This window comes from Delphinapterus leucas, chromosome X (assembly GCF_059928025.1).
Source record: "Delphinapterus leucas isolate spDelLeu-1000000601 "Yukka" chromosome X, BTC_Dleu_Yukka2, whole genome shotgun sequence".
In the NCBI taxonomy this organism is placed as follows: domain Eukaryota; kingdom Metazoa; phylum Chordata; class Mammalia; order Artiodactyla; family Monodontidae; genus Delphinapterus; species Delphinapterus leucas.
The window spans coordinates 85,888,418-85,907,142 of record NC_143150.1 but is presented as its reverse complement, the minus strand read 5'-3'; the positions used below and the strand labels follow the sequence as shown (position 1 = coordinate 85,907,142).

The 18,725-nt window shown below is 39.7% G+C and overlaps 1 protein-coding gene and 1 non-coding gene across 3 annotated transcripts in view; one reads left to right on the top strand and one right to left on the bottom strand.

Moving 5' to 3' along the window:
• Positions 1–18,725, bottom strand: part of FAM120C (family with sequence similarity 120 member C) — a 150,992-nt gene that overhangs the window by 17,611 nt on the left and 114,656 nt on the right. Inside the window, exons 11-15 of one of the 2 annotated variants that reach the window (XM_022563582.3) lie at positions 9,459–9,573; positions 6,377–6,586; positions 4,971–5,172; positions 2,919–3,057; positions 2,477–2,534 (exon numbers count right to left, since the gene is read on the bottom strand). In XM_022563582.3, coding sequence (XP_022419290.1) covers positions 2,477–2,534; positions 2,919–3,057; positions 4,971–5,172; positions 6,377–6,586; positions 9,459–9,573 — 724 coding nt within the window. Of the gene's footprint in view, positions 1–2,476; positions 2,535–2,918; positions 3,058–4,970; positions 5,173–5,557; positions 5,652–6,376; positions 6,587–9,458; positions 9,574–18,725 lie in introns of those variants that run through there. The other variant, XM_022563585.3, reaches the window with a different exon arrangement.
• Positions 6,633–6,739, top strand: LOC115802242 (U6 spliceosomal RNA). The gene has a single exon (XR_004022662.1). It is a non-coding gene; the product is annotated as a U6 spliceosomal RNA (small nuclear RNA).

Here is an 18,725-nt window from a genome sequence, read left to right as displayed (position 1 = left end):
CCAAGTCTGTTTGACTCCAAAGACATTGTTCTTTCCACTAAGACACAACACATAATGGAAGTCTAATACCTGTTGAATTTGTGGTCAATTATAAATAATAACTATTAATATTTATTGAGCACTTCCCATGTTCCAGGTTCTGTGTTAAACACTACCTATATCATCTCATTTAATACTCAAAATAACTCTATGAGGTAGGTACCAATTCTTCCATTTTTATAGATGAGGAATTTAGAGCACAGAGAGGTTAAGTAATTTGCCCAAAGTCACAGAACTGGTAAGTGGCAGAGCCAGATTCAAAGCTAGATCATTTGGCTCCAAAACCTACACAACATGGGCGTTAACTGTGAAGTGTTTCTCAAGAACCTGGAAATAAGATGAAACTAGTAATGGATGGAATTAGCCATGTGAGGTAGTCAACAAAGAAATAAAAATGTAACAAGTAAGTGACTGAAGAACTTGAAAACACACAAAACTCCACTGACCTAGGAATACTCTCAAGAAGACAGAACTGTAATGTAAGAAGATTTAATAAGCTGCAACAATTAATTATCTCAGATTTTGGAGAAAGGGCAACTGAACAGAAAAAGGAGAGTCAGCAAGGCAATCAGCAGCAGCTCTGTCTAGGGAAGATGTCTTAGCTAAAAACAAAGTCAACGTGAGGCTTTCCCTGGCCAGGCTACTTCTAGAGTAGATAACAGTACCCCCAGAAATCTTAGCTAAGAGAAACTTAAGATCATCTACCATCCCTTGTTTTCCCTCAGTTTCCCCATCTGTAAAATAGAGAGAATGATAGTATCTATTTCATAGGTTCCTATAAGGGTTCAATGACATACTCCATGTAAAGCACTTAGAACATGTTGTAGAACATGTTGTGCCTGGCACATTGTAAGAACTCAATGCCAGCTAATGTTACTGTTCTGATTCCATGCCCCCAGGCAAACTTCTGATACCATGGCCTCCCTTTCAGCTTGCTCTTAGAGAGAGAAAGCTCCGGTAGACATGGTTAAGAGCATGCATACAAGAGTCAGCCAGGCCTAGGTCTGAATCTTATCTCTAACAATTAGAGTTGTTATCCCGTTTCAGAATTAGCACAGCATGGGGCTTTGGAATCAGTCAGCTCACGCTGGAATGTCAACTCTAATACTAACTTGATGGGTAATTTTGGGCAAAGTGCTTCATCCCTCTGAACCTCAGTTTTTTCCTGTTTAAAATGGGAATAATAAATACATGTATTTATGAGTGACTGGAAAAAAGTGTACAATATATTACAATAATTATTTCTTCTCACTGTAAATCAGTACTTTATCTTTCACCCCTCCCTTCTCTTCCCTTCCCCCACTCCTTTAGCCATATCCACATAGCTATTTCTGTGATCTTGGTTAATGTGAGTCAACCACTTACAGATGGATCCACTATTATTGCACCAAAAATATCAGGTTTTTCAGACTGTATGCCTACTGATCAGTCCCTGAATCATGGTGAATTCATCAAGGCTGTACTACCTTATGGGAGACTATCTGAGTGACTAGTTTTCCTGCCTGGTGCAATCCCTTTTTGCTTACTGAGCAGCTTCTGGAAAAAGCTGAAAAGCTTTGGAAAAATCCAAAGTCACTGCTTTCTGGCTTTGGAGTACATTACAAAATGCTTTGTGTGGGGGACTTACCATTGTAGTTCCATTTGGGGCTCAAAATAACGTTAAAGCAAATTTGTATTCCTTGAGAAAACATTAGACAATGGGAGTTAACATGGATGCAATGAGGGCTGGTTGTATACATGAGAGCTGAGCTGGGATTGAGGGCTGACAATAAAATTGCCTTGCAATATGGTCTAATCAGTGACCCTTGTGAGGATTAGAAACCACATATAAAATGTCTAGTAGATGGCTTGGAAGAAAGTAAGCACTCAAGAAATGGTAGCTACTATACTATGAGGAGCCCAGCAGTCTTAGGCCATTACAAGATTTTGGATCACTACAGGGGGAAGGGGGGATGCCTATTGAAGACCAGTGAGTTTAAGATCATTCTGAACCATAAAGAGTAAGCAGAATGGCGACGTCTCCTCCCCTCCCATCATCAGCAAAGGCAAAAGTCCAATTTTCTAAGCATCTCTGGTAGCCCCTCAGAAGTTCAGGCATGCTGGTGGAGTCCCACTGTTAACTTCACTTTGGTCCCTTTATGGCTGCATGTAGTGCATACCATGCTAAGTGTAGGTCTTTAGGACACAGTACCTGGTTTCTATCTTGTGGCCTCAATCAGGGAAAAGGATGACACTGCAGCCCTGTGGGAAGAGCCTGGGCAGGTTAACCCTCATTAGACTGCTAGAGAGCAGGCGGATGAAATCAAATGCTGGGAGAAGCTATGAAAGCTCCCAGGTTTCCATGCCTGATCTCTTGCAATTAAAAAAAACAAAAACAAACAAACAAAACAAACAACAAGAGGTATCAAACAGAAGATCATCTCAAAAAGGTACTTACTTGTTTATTTCCTTTTTTATGTCCTTTGGATCCTCTACCAGTCTGCTCTTTTCCATGCCTTTAGAAAGTGGGGGGAAAAGTGATCATGAGGAACACATAAAGCCTGTACCTCCATTTTCACTTAGTTAACTACTCACCTCCTCTAGGAAGTTTGACCCTCTTAAGTTAGATGCCTCTCCTCTGTGTTACCACTGTAAACCTCTATCTCTGTCATTTCTATGTCATACCGAATTGTCCTGTGTCCCAAGTCCTCCTCTAGGGCAAAAACTTTTTCATCAAGGCAGGGCATTTTTATATGTTTGCTGAACTCAACTGAAAACTGGCTTTAAAAACGCAAAGTTAGTTAATGCCTCTTACCTTAATAGAAGGGTTGAATAGCTAGGCATTTTCCCAAGAGCACCTTGATTGACACTAGCTTATGCCAACCTATTCAAATACATACCCCTTTCCCGGCCCACCGACAGAAACCACTTGCATGCCAAAGGAGCCATGACCCCTGGAGGATCTGCTGCCAGCCCACTGGCCCACAACCATCCCGGCAATCTCTAGTTTTCCTCCTTGGGGTGGGATTGGATGGAGACCTGGGAAGAGAGGAAGAATGGTAAGTGCACGGTAGGATAAGAGGTGGAACAAAAGATCTACAGCCCACCTACTCTGTGTATTTCCATTTCTCTATGATAAAAAGACTGTGATAACAACAAAGGGTCATGGTGGAAGCAAATTTTGGAAGAGGGTGTTGAAGATCCGTACATATCCACTTTAGCAAGTGGGGTGTGCCTGATTCATTTTCCAACTACAGAGCCTGCACACAGTAGGCATTCAATATTTGTGGAGAGAGAATGAGGTCTTAAGATCTAGCTATTGGAAAATTATACGCCAAAACCACTTTTGATTCAAATACATGTCACTACACACTGGAGGATTAGCCAAACAATCAAACAAAACAAAAAATAATGAAACCAAAGTAACAGTAATTTATGATTATAAAGTAAGAATAGCAACAGTTGAAAACCAGAACCAATTCAAGACAAGATAGCAGATCTCCTTAAAACAGGAATCTCCAACTCTGTGTGTGAGCTCACAAGCACAGTACAGCTCTGTAATTTGCCACAAAAGGAAGCCTTCATAGAATACAGAATTCTAGTAAACCTTTAATTTTAGTTTGTGGAAAAAACCCAAATATTAATAACTCTTCACTCACTTAGCAGGTTGTTAGCAAAGAGCCCTTCATTTATATAAAAGTGGGAGTCTAAGGAACTAGGTGACTAGCTAATCCTAAGAGGGCAAGAAAGACTTGCATTTGGGGATCCTACTGTGGCCTTTAAGGAGTCAGAAGGCTCCTCATGAACCACTAGTAACTGGAGACTAGGCATCAGTGAGAGCTGGGGCAATGGTGAGGACCTCCCAAGAACTTGGCCTTAATTAAGGCTGTCTTCTGAGACACAGTAAAGTCAACATGCAAAGAATGAGAGCAGGCATCTATAAAGACACCTTCAAAGGATGGAATGAATGGCTGGCTCCCTGGTTTGTGAGACTTAATCATTACTTGATTGAACAGAGCAGACACTCACACTGCTCCTCTAAGCACAGCCTTGAGCTAAACATCCATGCTGAATTTTGTGACCCTAAATTTAAGACAAATTTCAACTTCCAGCTTTATTATTTTTAAAGTGACGAGCAATACACAACAAACAGTTCAACCATAGCACTCTCAACCGATCACAGAAACTTGGTATTTCATGTTAAAATGTCCCCATTAAAATACCCTGTTTCGCCAGAGGACAGGTTGTTTGAATTATCAGGGTCAGTATCTGGCCTACCTAAGCAAGAACGTCTGTTCGTCATTAAGCCACAGCTCAGATATCACCATAATGTATACATACGTGTGTGTATATACATGTGTGTGTGGATCCATGTGAGTGTGTATGTATTTGTTTTCTTCACTAAACTGCAATCCCCTGGAGGGTACAGACTATGACTTATTTCTCTCCATGCTTCTGGAAATGTGTTAGATCTACCCTCAGAGTGGAAATGGGTACATCAAGCTATGGCTGTTTGCTGACACTGGTCATTTACTTACCTACCATTGCTCTTCCTGCAAGCTCCTGTGCACATCTGCCTATGGGGAGAGAGTGAGCTAACCAGCAACCATGAAGACCCAGTTCACATGAATTACAGTTCTCAAAAGTAATAAATTGACAAAAAAAAGTAATAAAGTGACTCTTGGTTTCTGCATCAGTTACTTCATGAGTGGTTTGGTGAGAGTCAAATCCTTAGGGATCAATCACCTCTATGGAGAGTGGTCTGGGAAGACAGTGGGCTCTCCTCCACAGGCTATACCCCTCCATCTCAGTAAGCTCCTCTTCAAACCACACCATAGCACAGAAGGTAAAGATATATGTGAAACTGCTGATTCTGTAACTGGCAATAATTACTGGATGGGTTACTATGAAATAGATTGAGTTTGACAAACACCTCATTCTTAGGTACTGACCTGCAAACCCCCGGCTCCTTCCTTGAGGGGGAGGTGGCATTGGGCCCATGGCTCGGGGGTAAAGCGAAACTGGGTAGAGAGAGGGCACCATGGGAGGCACAAAAGTAGGTGATGGAAGTAGAGCAGAAGGCGGTGGATAGTTCATGTTGACTCCTTCAAGGATGCTCTGTCTCATCTTCTCCACTTTGGTTGCCAGGTCAGCCTTCAAATGAGGGACGGAATAATAATAACAGCTGCCATTTCTTGAACTTCTCCTGTGTTTCAGGCACAGTATTGGGCAGTCTAGGTACAGTCTCACAATCTATTCCCACTAAAAGAATCGAGGCCTGGAGTTAAATGGCTCAAGGTGACATACTCAGGGAAGCCTGTCTGGCACCAAAGCCCCCACTCTGCATGACACCAAACTACCATCATACTAGTTCTGACTGAGGGCTTGTGAGGCACCTTGACTAGGTCAAGGAAGACAAATATAACAAGAAGTATTTATGAATTGTCTATTACACAGCCAGCAATAGGCTAGGTTATTTTTTTAAGGGGGAGGTAACAGAATAAGGTAAAAGAGAGAACAAAACTTGACATATACAAACCCTTTTAACCTTCTCCCCCATACCCAGGATCAGAGACCATGACCTCTGTCCAGGATAAGTCCATGCCTCTAGTCCGGAGGTCAGGAAACTTGTTCTGAAAAGGGCCAGATAGGTTTTGTAGGCTGTACATTTTCTGTCACAACTACTTGACTCTGCCACTGTAGTGTGAAAGCAGTCATGGACAATATGTAAATGAATGAATGTGGCTATGTTCCAAAAAGCTTTATTGGAATAAAAATTCAAATTAAAAAAATTTTTAATAGTTTGCTGACCCCCTGCTCTAGTCTCTCAGCTTATACCCCACAAATGGACAAAGAAGTAAGTAAGGGCTCCTTTCCCTTGACTTCTCTCATCTTTTCGAAGCTTTTACTGCAAAAAATATCCCCTGCTTTTACTCTGCCATCTACTTTACTACCCTCTTCTATTTCCAAAATAGTTCCTTTATAAAAAATATCACCACTTTCAAAAGTGACTTACAGTTTTTATAAATAAGGGAAATGAAATTCTAAGAATTGGGGGAAAGGCATAGAGTATATCTGAGTATTCCATGGGGAAGAAATAACTTGGAGCAAAAAAAGGAATATGAAAACTTGAAGCTCATTAAAAAAAAAAAAAAACGCTTCCCAACATGATTTTGTAACATGTACATATCAGACTCTGGGCCTTTGGGATCATCCTTGACCAAGTTAGGTTAAGGTCAGACACATTCTCCCACTTCTGCTACCTCCTTCCCCAATGTCTCGGCTCATTTTCCGCTTTCTGTCATTCATCCCCACAGAAGATCAGAGACGGTCTTAGCAGCTGCCCAACATGTGGTACCTGGCCATCGCAGAGCTCAACCAGGGATACTCGCTCCCGGCCTGCTTTAATTAGCTTGCTCTGGAACAGCTTGCCATCGAAGTAAATCCAGGGGCAGCAGTGTTCCCAAGGGACTGGCTGGCCACAGGCATCATTAGCAAACAGAGCTGTGTCGACCCCACTCATGAAGAGGGCAGCTAGCTGGATCCCTCGAGCATCCAGTTTCTCAATCTGAAACCACCACAGAGGAAAAACTACCATTAAGAAATTACTGTTAGTGCTTGCTTTGGCAGCACATATACTAAAATTGGAACGATACAGAGAAGAATAGCATGGCCCCTGCACAAGGATGACACCCAAATTCGTGAAGCATTCCATATTTTTATTTACAATAACCCGGACATGGAAACAACCTAAGTGTCCACCAACAGATGAATGGATAAAGAAGATGTGGCACATATATACAATGGAATATTACTCAGCCATAAAAAGGAACAAAATTGAGTTATTTGTAGTGAGGTGTATGGACCTAGAGTGTGTCATACAGAGTGAAGTAAGTCAGAAAGAGAAAGACAAATACCGTATGCTAACACATATATATGGAATCTAAGGAAAAAAAATGGTCATGAAGAACCTAGGGGCAAGACAGGAATAAAGACACAGACCTACTAGAGAATGGACTTGAGGATATGGGGAGGAGGAAGGGTAAGCTGTGACAAAGTGAGAGAGTGGCATGGACATATATACACTACCAAACGTAAAATAGATAGCTAGTGGGAAGCAGCCACATAGCACAGGGAGATCAGCTCGGTGCTTTGTGACCACCTAGAGGGGTGGGATAGGGAGGGTGGGAGGGAGGGAGACGCAAGAGGGAAGAGATATGGGAACATATGTGTATGTATAACTGATTCACTTTGTTATAAAGCAGAAACTAACACACCATTGTAAAGCAATTATACTCCAATAAAGGTGTTAAAAAAAAAGAAATTACTGTTATTGGTTACATTTGCTTATTCCTGTTTTGCTGATTATTCCAGTTAAATTAGAACATGTTGCCTTTCAATACAGACATTTGAGTGCATAAGCGGCCTCCATCCATTTGTTTCCCTGAGATGGTTTGGATGATACTCATTACAAAAAAAAAAAAATCAGCTTTAAAACCTTAAAAAGACACCCACTTGAGGAACCATTTTTTCTGCCTGTCAAATTAGAAAAAAATTAAAACAAAACTAAAGACCAAAAGAACACCCAGTGCTGATGAGGATATGGTGAAATAAATGGGCACACTCAAATAAAACTAATGAGTAATGTATATTACAATTAAGCAATATATATCAAGAACCTTAAAAATGTTCACATTTGTTGACTCAGAAATTCTACTTTTAGGAATCTATTCTAAGGAAGTAGAGATGTGAATAAAGCTCTATGCATAAAGATATTAATTACAGGACTTCCTTGGTGGCACAGTGGTTAAGAATCTGCCTGCCAATGCAGGGGACATGGGTTCAAACCCGAGTCCAGGAGGGTCCCCCATGCCACAGAGCAACTAAGCCCATGCGCCACAACTACTGAGCCTGTGCTCTAGAGCCCGCGAGCCACAACTACTGAGCCCATGTGCCACAACTCCCAAAGCCTGCGTGCCTAGAGCCCAAGCTCCGCAACGAGAGAAGCCACTGCAATGAGGAACACGTGCACCGCAATGAGAAGCACGCGCACCGAAACGAAGAGTAGCCCCCGCTCGCTGCACCTAGAGAAAGCCCGCGCGCAGCAACGAAGACCCAATGCAGCCTAAAAAATTTTTAAAAAAAGATGTTAATAATTACATATAATAGGTGAAAACTGGAAACCAAATGGCCAACATTAGAATAATTAAATGATACATCCATATGATAAAATATTTAGCAGAAAATTTTAAGACATAGAAAATATGTGCTATATTAAGTTTAAAAATACAGTATATAATTACATAAATAATATTTCAACTATGTAGAAAATACATGACAAAAGTCTGGAAAAAACCATCAAAATGTTCACAGTGGTTATCTCAAGTTGGCCTGTTAGATGGCTTTACCAGGAAAAGGGGAAGTACTTGCAGGCCCCCTCCTAGGTGTGGTGTGGAGTTGTCAGTACCTGCTCTAGCACCAAGCAGTATCACATTTACTGTAAAAAGGAACCCACACTGTCTGTCTAAGACTGTTTTCATCTTTTCCTTAGTTGACCCTACTGAAATCAAGATTTTGTAAGACTTACTAGGCTTTATCTTCTAGTTTATACTAGGGCCTGAAAGGACCATGGCTACTGAAGTCAGAAGAGGAATGTCCTGCATTAGTACCTAATATTTATTGAGTACTGTGTACTTAAAAATGTGCTAGACACTGTTCTAAGTGTTTTGCATGGATTATTTTATTTAATATCTTCATAACCCTACAAGTAAGGAAACTGAAGCTACAGGGGTTAAGCAACCTGCCCAAGGACACATAGCTAGAAGGTAATGAAGCTAAGATTCAAAGTCAAGCCAGCCTGGCTTCAGAGCCTGCCCTCCAACCTACTATATTCTACTGCCTTCAGTTATATGGTGGATTTACTTTCTTCCTTATGCTTTTCTAGACTTTCCTCTAACACCCAATAAGTATTATTTAAAAAGGGAGGGTAGCACAGGGAATTATACCCATTATTTTATAATAACCTACAATGGAATATAATCTGCAAAAGTACTGAATCACTGTGCTTACACTTGTAACTAACACAATATTGTAAATCAACTATACTTCAATAAAAAAGGGAGGGTGGACATTTACTCAGAGACAAACAGGGAACACCAGGATAAGTCCCCTGTAGCATCTTTTGTAAGAGTTGGAAACCTTACTGTGGCCTATGGGCCACAACTTATTTGCCTTACACAATATCCATTTTTTCCTACCCATTCTCACCTATCACTACGTGAACAGTGTTGGCTTTATTAATAGACATAAATATTTGGCTAAAGTAAATCAAACATTTACCTGCAGAACTTACTCTTCTCCCCAGCTCCAGGAAAAAAAGACCTAAAATAAAGCTATGAGCTCATAAAAGAAAGAATTTAAATGAGGATCGATCAAATCACCTTGAGTTCTTGAAGCTGATCTGGTTCATAAAGCTGAGTAGATACTGCCTGTGCAAGGAAGGTGTCTAGCTCATGGCGATGCAGGATTCGGCCACCAGGCCACTGAACCATATATCTAGAAGATAAAAGCATCATTAGGTGACAAAAGCTCATTTATTCATTTCACAAACACTTATTAAGCTAGGGTCTGGCCATGGGCCAGACCCTAGCTAGGTTCTGATAATTCCAATGAAATAACGTAAAAGAATCTCTGCCTTTGGTTACTTACCATCTAGGTAGTAGAGGAGACAGGCACGTATGTCAACAAAGACAGGACAGTGTGTTAAGTACCAAGATAGAAGAATGCACAGGGTGCTACAGGAGCACAGAAGAGGGCTACTACTGGAAGAGTAAGGAAGGCATCCTGAAGAAAAAGTCAGTAGGAGCTGTTACAAAGGGCTATAGAAATCAGTGAGACAAATGGTGGAGAAAGGATGCTCTAGACTAAGGGAACAGCATGTGTAAAGGCATGGAGGTGTGGAGTTCAGTATGATATACCAGGGCCCATAGTGCTGGAGCTAAGCAGGTTTGCAGTGACAGGAGGTGAGATTAGAAAGTAGGCCAAACTATGGAAAACAGTATGGAGGTCCCTCAAAAAATTAAAACTAGAACGACTACATCATCCAGCAATTCTACCTCCTGTAATGCTATATCCAAAGGAAACAAAAACATGCACTTGAAAAGATACCTGCACCCCCATGTTCACTGCGGTATTATATAGCCAAGACATGGAAACAACCTAAGCATCCATCAATGAACAAATGGCTAAAGAAGTTGTGGTGTTTATATATACCATGGAATATTATTCAGCCATACAAAAATGAGGAAATCCTACCACTTACAACAACATGGATAGACCCTGAAGGCATTATGCTAAGCGACATAAGTCAGAGACAGAAAAATATTGTACGATCTCACTTTTATGTGGAATACGATAATAAATTTTAAAAACCCCACCAAACTCATTGAAAAGGAGATTATATTTGTGGTTATCAGAGACAGGGGATGGGGGAGGTGGGGGAGGAGGAATTAGAAGGTGGTCAAAAGGTATAAACTTCCAGTTAAAAGATAAGTTAAGTACTAGGGATGTAAAGTACAACATGGTGACTATAGCTAACACTGATGCACGGTATATAGGAAAGTTATTAAGAGAGTAGAACCTAAGAGTTCTCATCATAAGGAGAAATTTTTTCTCTTTTATTTTTATTGTATCTATATGAGATGATGGATGTTAACTAAAGCTATTGTGGTAATCATTTCACAATGTATGTAAATCAAACCATCATGCTGTAGACCTTAAAATTATACAGTGATGTATGTCAATTATTTTTCAATAAAACTGGAAAAAAAAAGAAAGTAGGCCAGATCGTGAAGGGTCTCAGAAACAATATTAAGAAATTTGGACCTTCACCCTGAAAATATACGAAGACAGTTAAGGATTGTCAGCAGGAGATTGGTTTGATATTGACTGGCTCAGAGGGTAAGGGACAAGAGGTATGGATACCAGTTAGGAGGCAACTGAAGCAACCTGTGGCCAAAGAGGTCTGAACAAAGGCACTGGCTGAGGGCACAGAGAAGGCCAGGGGACAAAGACAAGAGTTATTAAGATGATATATTTATCATATTACTATTACTAGTATTTACATTATTGTATATACTATATAAAGCATTAAATATTACATTATAATATATGCAGAAAAGTATAAGTTACTCATAGGAATAACACTTACTACATGCCTCTTGTATTCTAGATACCTTGCCAGGAACTTTATATACATAGAATGTGGTAGAACAGAATAGAGACTTGCAATCTGACATACTTGGTTCCAACATAGGTTCCACTACTTTTATATGTGACTCTGGGCAAATGCCTAAAACTCTAGGGACTTGAGTTCACTCATCTCTAAAATGGGGATAATACTATCTAAATCTCAAAGGTTGTAATAAGTAAAGGAGAAAATGAATGTAAAAGCACTTAGCATATGGCATAGCAGAACTCTTGGTTACTATTTGTAACTAATTCAATCATGGTATAATCCTTCTTTTACTATTTGGTGAAGCCTCCCATATCTTATATTAAATTCTTACACGTACAAGAATCTGTTTCTACCCTATTTATTCTGTGTTTTATTTCTCATGCCAGTACCATACTGACTTAAATTTTAAATATGCTTTAATATTTAGTGGTCTCTACTTTTACTCCATGTCTTTCCTCCCTGTCTTTGAATTTTAAGCAACATTTATGATTTTATTCTGATTACAAAAGTTCAAGTTCATTCTCATTCAGAAAACATTTAAAAAGCCAAAAAATGTATGAAGAAAAGGAAAAGTAAAAACGGAAATAATTTGTAATCTTACCATTTAGATATAACCACTGTTAAGTTCACGATTTTGGCTTCTTTCTTCCTAGCATCTCAAATCTCAATTTTTTCTCTCTCTTTCACACTATATATAAAATATTATATCTTGCTTTTTTCACTCAACATAATACTATAAGAACCTTTCATTCATTAAATACTTTTCAAAAATATGATTTCAAATGACTGTATGTTCCTCGTATGTTTATCAATTTACTTAAATATCCTATAATATTGGACACTTATACTGTTCATTGTTTTTCTTTTATTATAAAAAATACTACAAAGATATTCACATATATAAATCTCGCTGTATCTCTGATTATTCATTCCCTTAAGATAGATTTCTAGAAGTGGAATTATTATGTCAAAGGCTATGTCCATTTTAAAGGTCCTCAATACATATTGCAAAACTGTTTTCCAGGGCTTCCCTAGTGGCACAGTGGTTAAGAATCCGCCTGCCAATGCAGGGGACACGGGTTCGAGCCCTGGCCCAGGAAGATCCCACACGCCACGGAACACCTAAGCCCGGGCGCCACAACTACTGAGCCTGCACTCTAGAGCCCGCGTGCCACAACTACTGAAGCCTGCGCGCCTAGAGCCCGTGCTCTGCAACAAGAGAAGCCACTGCAATGAGAAGCCCGTGCACCACAACGAAGAGTAGCCCCTGCTCGCCGGAACTAGAGAAAGTCCACGCACAGCAATGAAGACCCAACACAGCCAAAAATAAAAACAAATTAATTAATTAAAAAAATTGTTTTCCAGACCCATTTGTCCTATCTCCCAGTAGTATGTCAGCATGAATTATCATTAATCTTTGATGTTTTTATGGGCAAAAAAAGTCTCTTGCTATTTAAATTTCTGTCTCTTTGATTGCTAATGATGAGGTTGCATATTTTTCCCAAACACATATTTACTTCTATGGCTGGTCTATGTCTATCATAGACATGTCAGTGAATTTGCTTGTTCTGTCTATTGCTCTGTCTCAGATAATCTAAAGCCTTATCTTTATAATAGTGACAGCTATTTGGACACACAGTGGACAGCTGATCCAAGTAAAATCAATCCATGGCTTGCCAGAGTCTTGAGAATTTGAGCTAAGAGATTCAGAGGATGATGAAACAGACAAGCAGAAAGAAGAGCTACACAGGTCCGTGAGAGAGTGGGCAGTCTCTGTTCCTGCCTTTCCAGTACTATTCCCTGTGTACACCACTTTTCTGGTCCTTAGATGACTATGAGACTACCTGTTATATCTTTACAACAAGAGAGCTAGAGTGGCTTTTCTTTCTTGTAAACAAATGAATCCGAAGAGAGTGTCATTTACCCATTTTTGTTTGGGGATGCTAGTATTTAAAAAGCTTTTATATATTGAGAATACTGACACACTGTCTGTTATAACTGTAGCAAATATTTTCCCAGTTTGTCATTTGTCTTTTAATTTTATGTATTTTGGCATATAGATATAGTCATAGTTATTGATCTTTTTACGTCTTTCCTTTTTTGTGGGGAGGGTCTCAAGTCTTTATTTTGTTCTTTAACACTACTTCATTTTTTCAAAATAAATCTTTTATTTTGCAGTAATTTTACATATACAGAAACTTACCTAAAAATGCTTTATTGAGGCATAGTTTACACACCATACAATTCATCCATTGTAAGTGTAGAATTTAATGATTTTTAGTAAACTTACAGAGTTGGGCAACTATCACCACAGTTGAGTTTTAGAACATTTGCATTGCCCCCAAAAGATCCCTCAGGCCCATGCACAGTCACTCCCCATTCCCACCCCTGGGCAATCACTTTCTATCAACTTTACTATCTCTAACAACTTTCTATCTCTATATATTTGCCTTTCTGGACATTTCATATAAATGGAATAATATAATATGTGGCCTTTTGTGTCTGGCTTCTTTCCTTAGCATAGTTTTTATTTTAATTAAACTTTTAATTTTGATATTATTGTAGATTCACATGCAGTTGTAAGGAATAAAAATGAGGGATCCCTTGAACACTTTACCCAGTTCTCCTAATGGTAATATCTTACAAAACTATAGTACAACATCACAACCAGGTATTGATACTGACCCAATCAAGATACAGAACAGTTCTACTCAAAAAGACTGTTCATTCATTTATTCATTCCATAAACAATATGCATGAGCTGAGACTCTACTGTGTGTTAGGCATGAGTTCAAATCCTGGCTCTGCCATTTAGTAACGGTTTGAACTCAGGAAAGTCACTTCACCTCTCTGAAACTTGCCTTCTTATCTGTTCAATAGGGAGAATAACAACACCTTCCTCACAGAGTGGTTATTGGTGGAATTACATTTAAATTGGTGAGCACTTAATGAGAGCTATATTGAGTAGGGAACTCTCAATGAAGTGCTTCTTATTCCTCTCCCCTGTGGGATCCATAGGGTCTCAACCTTGGAAATCCTTTTATGTTAGCTTCAACTTAATCACTGTGTACTTGTTGTTTCTTGAAATTGTTTGTAGCTTGGGCCAAGACCTTAGATTATGGTGTTTGTATAGGACTCAAATGTTCTAACCAACTCCTTTGACATCCAACCATGTTTTGGGTTTGCCAACTCCCTTTTGCAAATGAATAAACAAGCAAACAAACAAAAACTAAAAAGCAACTTTTTTGGAAAGGAGCATAAAATAAAATTTAAGGAAAAGAGTGAAGTTGGAACATGGTCTAAGGTAGTTCTGCCATATCCACTTGAACCCAGGTCAAAATGCTTGATCATTAGCTCATTTGCTCACCCTCTCCCACAGCTCTGGCATCTTTTCCAGCTCTGGAATGATTCCCAACAGAACAAGGAGCCCTACCATTTGAAGAACATGCCCACCCCTTCTTGCTTGTCTTTTCCGTTCATTTTCTGGAAAGATTCACTTAGCATTCTTCCCTTTAATACAGATCCCATCCTTCACTAATTGGTGTGAGAAAGGTGAGGCATTCCATTTTCAAGGCCAGGCCCATGTAAGTGGTTGCTTCTGGCTTTTGCAAGTCCTCCAGCTGGTTTGGAGCAACAGGGAGGCTGGCTGTGTCCCCTAGGAAAGCACTGTCAAACTGTGGGCCTGGGGAAGTAACTTGAGAACAGGCAAGTGGGTAAGTACCTCAGGAGGTAATAAAGCACAGAGCCGGCCAAGGAGCAGAAACCCGGGCCTGAGAAGCTGTCCAGGAGTGTGCTTTATGAGCCTCTGAACAGCAGAGCTCTCTGGAGCACAGGAAACCGTGCATTAAAAGTGCAGCAGGCTTTCTAGTGGTCAAATCCAATCAGGCTCTAGTTAGGCTAAGTTTTAGGAGGCAACAGCCTTGGGCAGCAAATATCTCTACACAAGAAAGTGGTGAGAAGTAAGGCTTTGTCACTGAGACTCAACATCTAACCCTGAAGTCTGGTTCAAGGATTAGATTCTTTTTTAACTTTTATTTTTATTGAAGTATAGTTGATTTACAGTGTTGTGTTAGTTTCAGGTGTACAGCAAGGCGATTCAGATATATATATATATATATATATATATCTGTATATACACTTCTTTTTCAGATTCTTTTCCATTATAGGTTATTACAAGATACTAAATATAGTTCCCTGTACTATACAGTAGGCCTTTGTTGTTTATCTATTTTATATATAGTAGTGTGTATCTGTTAATCCCATACTCCTAATTTATCCCTCCCTACCTTTCCCCTTTGGTAACCATAAGTTTGTTTTCTGTCTTGAGTCTGTTTCTGTTTTATAAATAAGTTCCTTTGTATCATTTTTTTTTAGATTCCACATATAAGCGATATCATATGACATTTGTCTTTCTCATAAAAAAGAATGAAATAATGCCATTTGCAGCAACATGGATGGACCTAGAGATTAACATACTAAGTGTAGTAAGTCAGACACAGAAAGACAAGGATTAGATTCTACAGGCTTTATATACCCTCTCTCCACAGCACAGCCAGCAGGTTCAGGGAACTGATAAGGTTGATGAAAACAGCATGTGAAAAAAACTAAAAGATTGCCTTATATTTAAAGAATATTTTGTTGTTTTAAAAATGTATATAAACCCTTTATGAATACAGTTTTAGTTTAAGGTATGTTAAGACAGCAACATAGGATAGAGAATTGTAACTTTTATGATAGGATATGTGAGGCTCTTCAGCCAAATAATCTTTTCTGAAAAAGCTGATACACATGCCCCAACCAGTGATTAGAGGTCCAATCTTCTGAAACCCCCAGAGGATATGCTATAGCAGATCATGAAGCGACTTAGGAGGATATTGTTCTGTCAATGAGAGTCAGTGTTCCATGACATTTCTTGAGGCCCCATTATGCATGGAGATGCTTAGGTTTCAGACTGTAGATGTGGATTGGAACCTCTAGGGAGCGTATGTGGTGGGTTAACCACAACATATGGAGACAAGGGAGGAAAGAATTCGTCACTCCATTGTTTTCTACAGACTCTACTCCTTAGTTTGCTCCTCAAGTATAAAGTAAGAAGGCTGTTTGGGGGGCACTGTTATATATTTATCTATGCCAGATGGTTCTTTTCTTACCTTCTTATTGCTTTATAAGCTCCCAACACTACTCCTAATCCCTTCCCTGTGTAGCCTGGATAGGTTAATAACTCCTACATACTCCCAGAGCTCTCTACACTCACCTCTACTGTTCCGTGCACTTACCACATTGTACTGAAGTTGTCTGTTCATGAGTCTGTCTCCTCTGCTCTACTGGGAACTCCCCGAAGACAGAGACTAGGTCTTTCTCATATCTGTTTCCCCAGCACCTATGGGTGCTTAGTAGATGTTTGTTGGACAGTTTGGGGGAACTTGAGGGTATTAACCGAGTTTTATTTTAACCTTGTAATCTAACAGTACCTTATACACAGTAGGTGTTCCATGTATATCTTCTCTGATAAAATTAATTTTTAAAGGGCTTAAAGATATATGGTACTAAATATAAAATAGATAGCTAGTGGGAAGCAGCCGCAGGGTGGGATAGGGAGTGTGGGAGGGAGACGCAAGAGGGAGGAGATATGGGGATATATGTATAGCTGATTTACTTTGTTATAAAGCAGAAACTAACACACCATTGTAAAGCAATTATACTTCAATAAAGATGTTAAAATATATATATATATATATATATATATGGTGCTGTCATACAGAGTGAAGTAAGTCAGAAAGAGAAAAATACCGTATGCTAACACATATATATGGAATCCAAAAAAAAATGGTTCTGAAGAACCTAGGGGCAGGACAGGTATAAGACGCAGATGTAGAGAATGGACCTGAGGACACGGGGAGGGGGAAGGGCAAGCTGGGACGAAGTGAGAGAGTTGCATGGGCATATATACACTACCAAATGTAAAATAGATAGCTAGTGGGAAGTAGCCACATAGCACAGGGAGATCAGCTCGGTGCTTTGTGTCCACCTAGAGGGGTGGGATAGGGAGGGTGGGAGGGAGACGCAAGAGGGAGGAGATATGGAGATATATGTTTATGTATAGCTGATTCACTTTGTTATACAGCAGAAACTTAACACACTATTGTAAAGCAATTGTACTCCAATAAAGATGTTAAAAAAAGAAGATATAGAACAGTTCTACCACCACAAGGAACCCTCATATTACCTTTTATAACCACACCTCTCTTCTTCCCCCACTGATGTATTTAACCCCTGGCAATCACTAATCTGTTCTTCATTTCCCTAATTTTGTCATTTCAGCAATGTTATATAAATGGAATCACACAGCAGGTAATCTTTGGGGATTGGCTTTTTTACCTAAGACAATTCCCTTAAGATTCATGTAAGTTGTTGTGTGTTATTAAAAGTTTGTTGCTTTTTGGGAATTCCCTGGTGGTCCAGTGGTTAGGACTCCACGCTTTCACTGCTGAGGGCCCGGGTTCAATACCTGGTCTGGGAACTAAGACCCTGCAAGCCGCTTGGTGTAGACAAAAAAAAAACGTTTGTTGCTTTTCATTGCTGAGTAGAATTCCATCATATGTGTGTACAATAGTTGAATAATTCATCCACTGAGAGAAATCTGAGTTGTTTCCAACTTTGGGGTATTACGAATAAAGGTCCTGGGACTTCCCTAGTGGTGCAGTGGTTAAGAATCCACCTGCCAATGCAGGGGACACGGGTTCGAACCCTGGTCCGGGAAGATCCCACATGCCGCTGAGCAACTAAGCCCATGTGCCACAACTACTGAGCCTGCGCTCTAGAGCCCTCGAGCCACAACCACTGAGCCTGCGTGCCACAACTACTGAAGCCCGCGCACCTAGAGCCCGAGCTCTGCAACAAGAGAAGCCACTGCAATGAGAAGCTGTTGCACCACAACGAAGAGTAGCCTCCGCTCTCTGCAACTAGAGAAAGCCCACGAGCAGCAATGAAGACCCAATGCAGCCATAAATAAATGAATGAATGAATAAATAAAAGAATGAATGAATAAATAAATAAATAAAAGAATAAATAAATAAATAAATGAAAGAATAAAGGTGCTATAAACATTAGTGACCTTAGTGTACAGGTTTCTGTGGGGACGTAAATGTTCACTTCTCTGGGGTAAATGCCCAACAGTGCAATTGCTGAGTTGTACAGTGGTTTTTAAAGAAACTGCCAAATTGTTTTTCAAAGTGACTGTACCATTCTACATTTCCAACACCAATGTATGAATGATCCAGTTTGTGTTTTCCCCATCATGTGGTATTATCATTATTTCTTAAATGAGCCATTCTGAGAGGTGTGTAATGATATCTCATTGTGGTTTTAACTTGCATTTCCCTAATGGCTAATAATATTGAACATCTTTTCATGTGTTTTTTGGTCATCGTATACCCTCTTCAGTGAAATGTCATGTATTTTGCCATTTTCT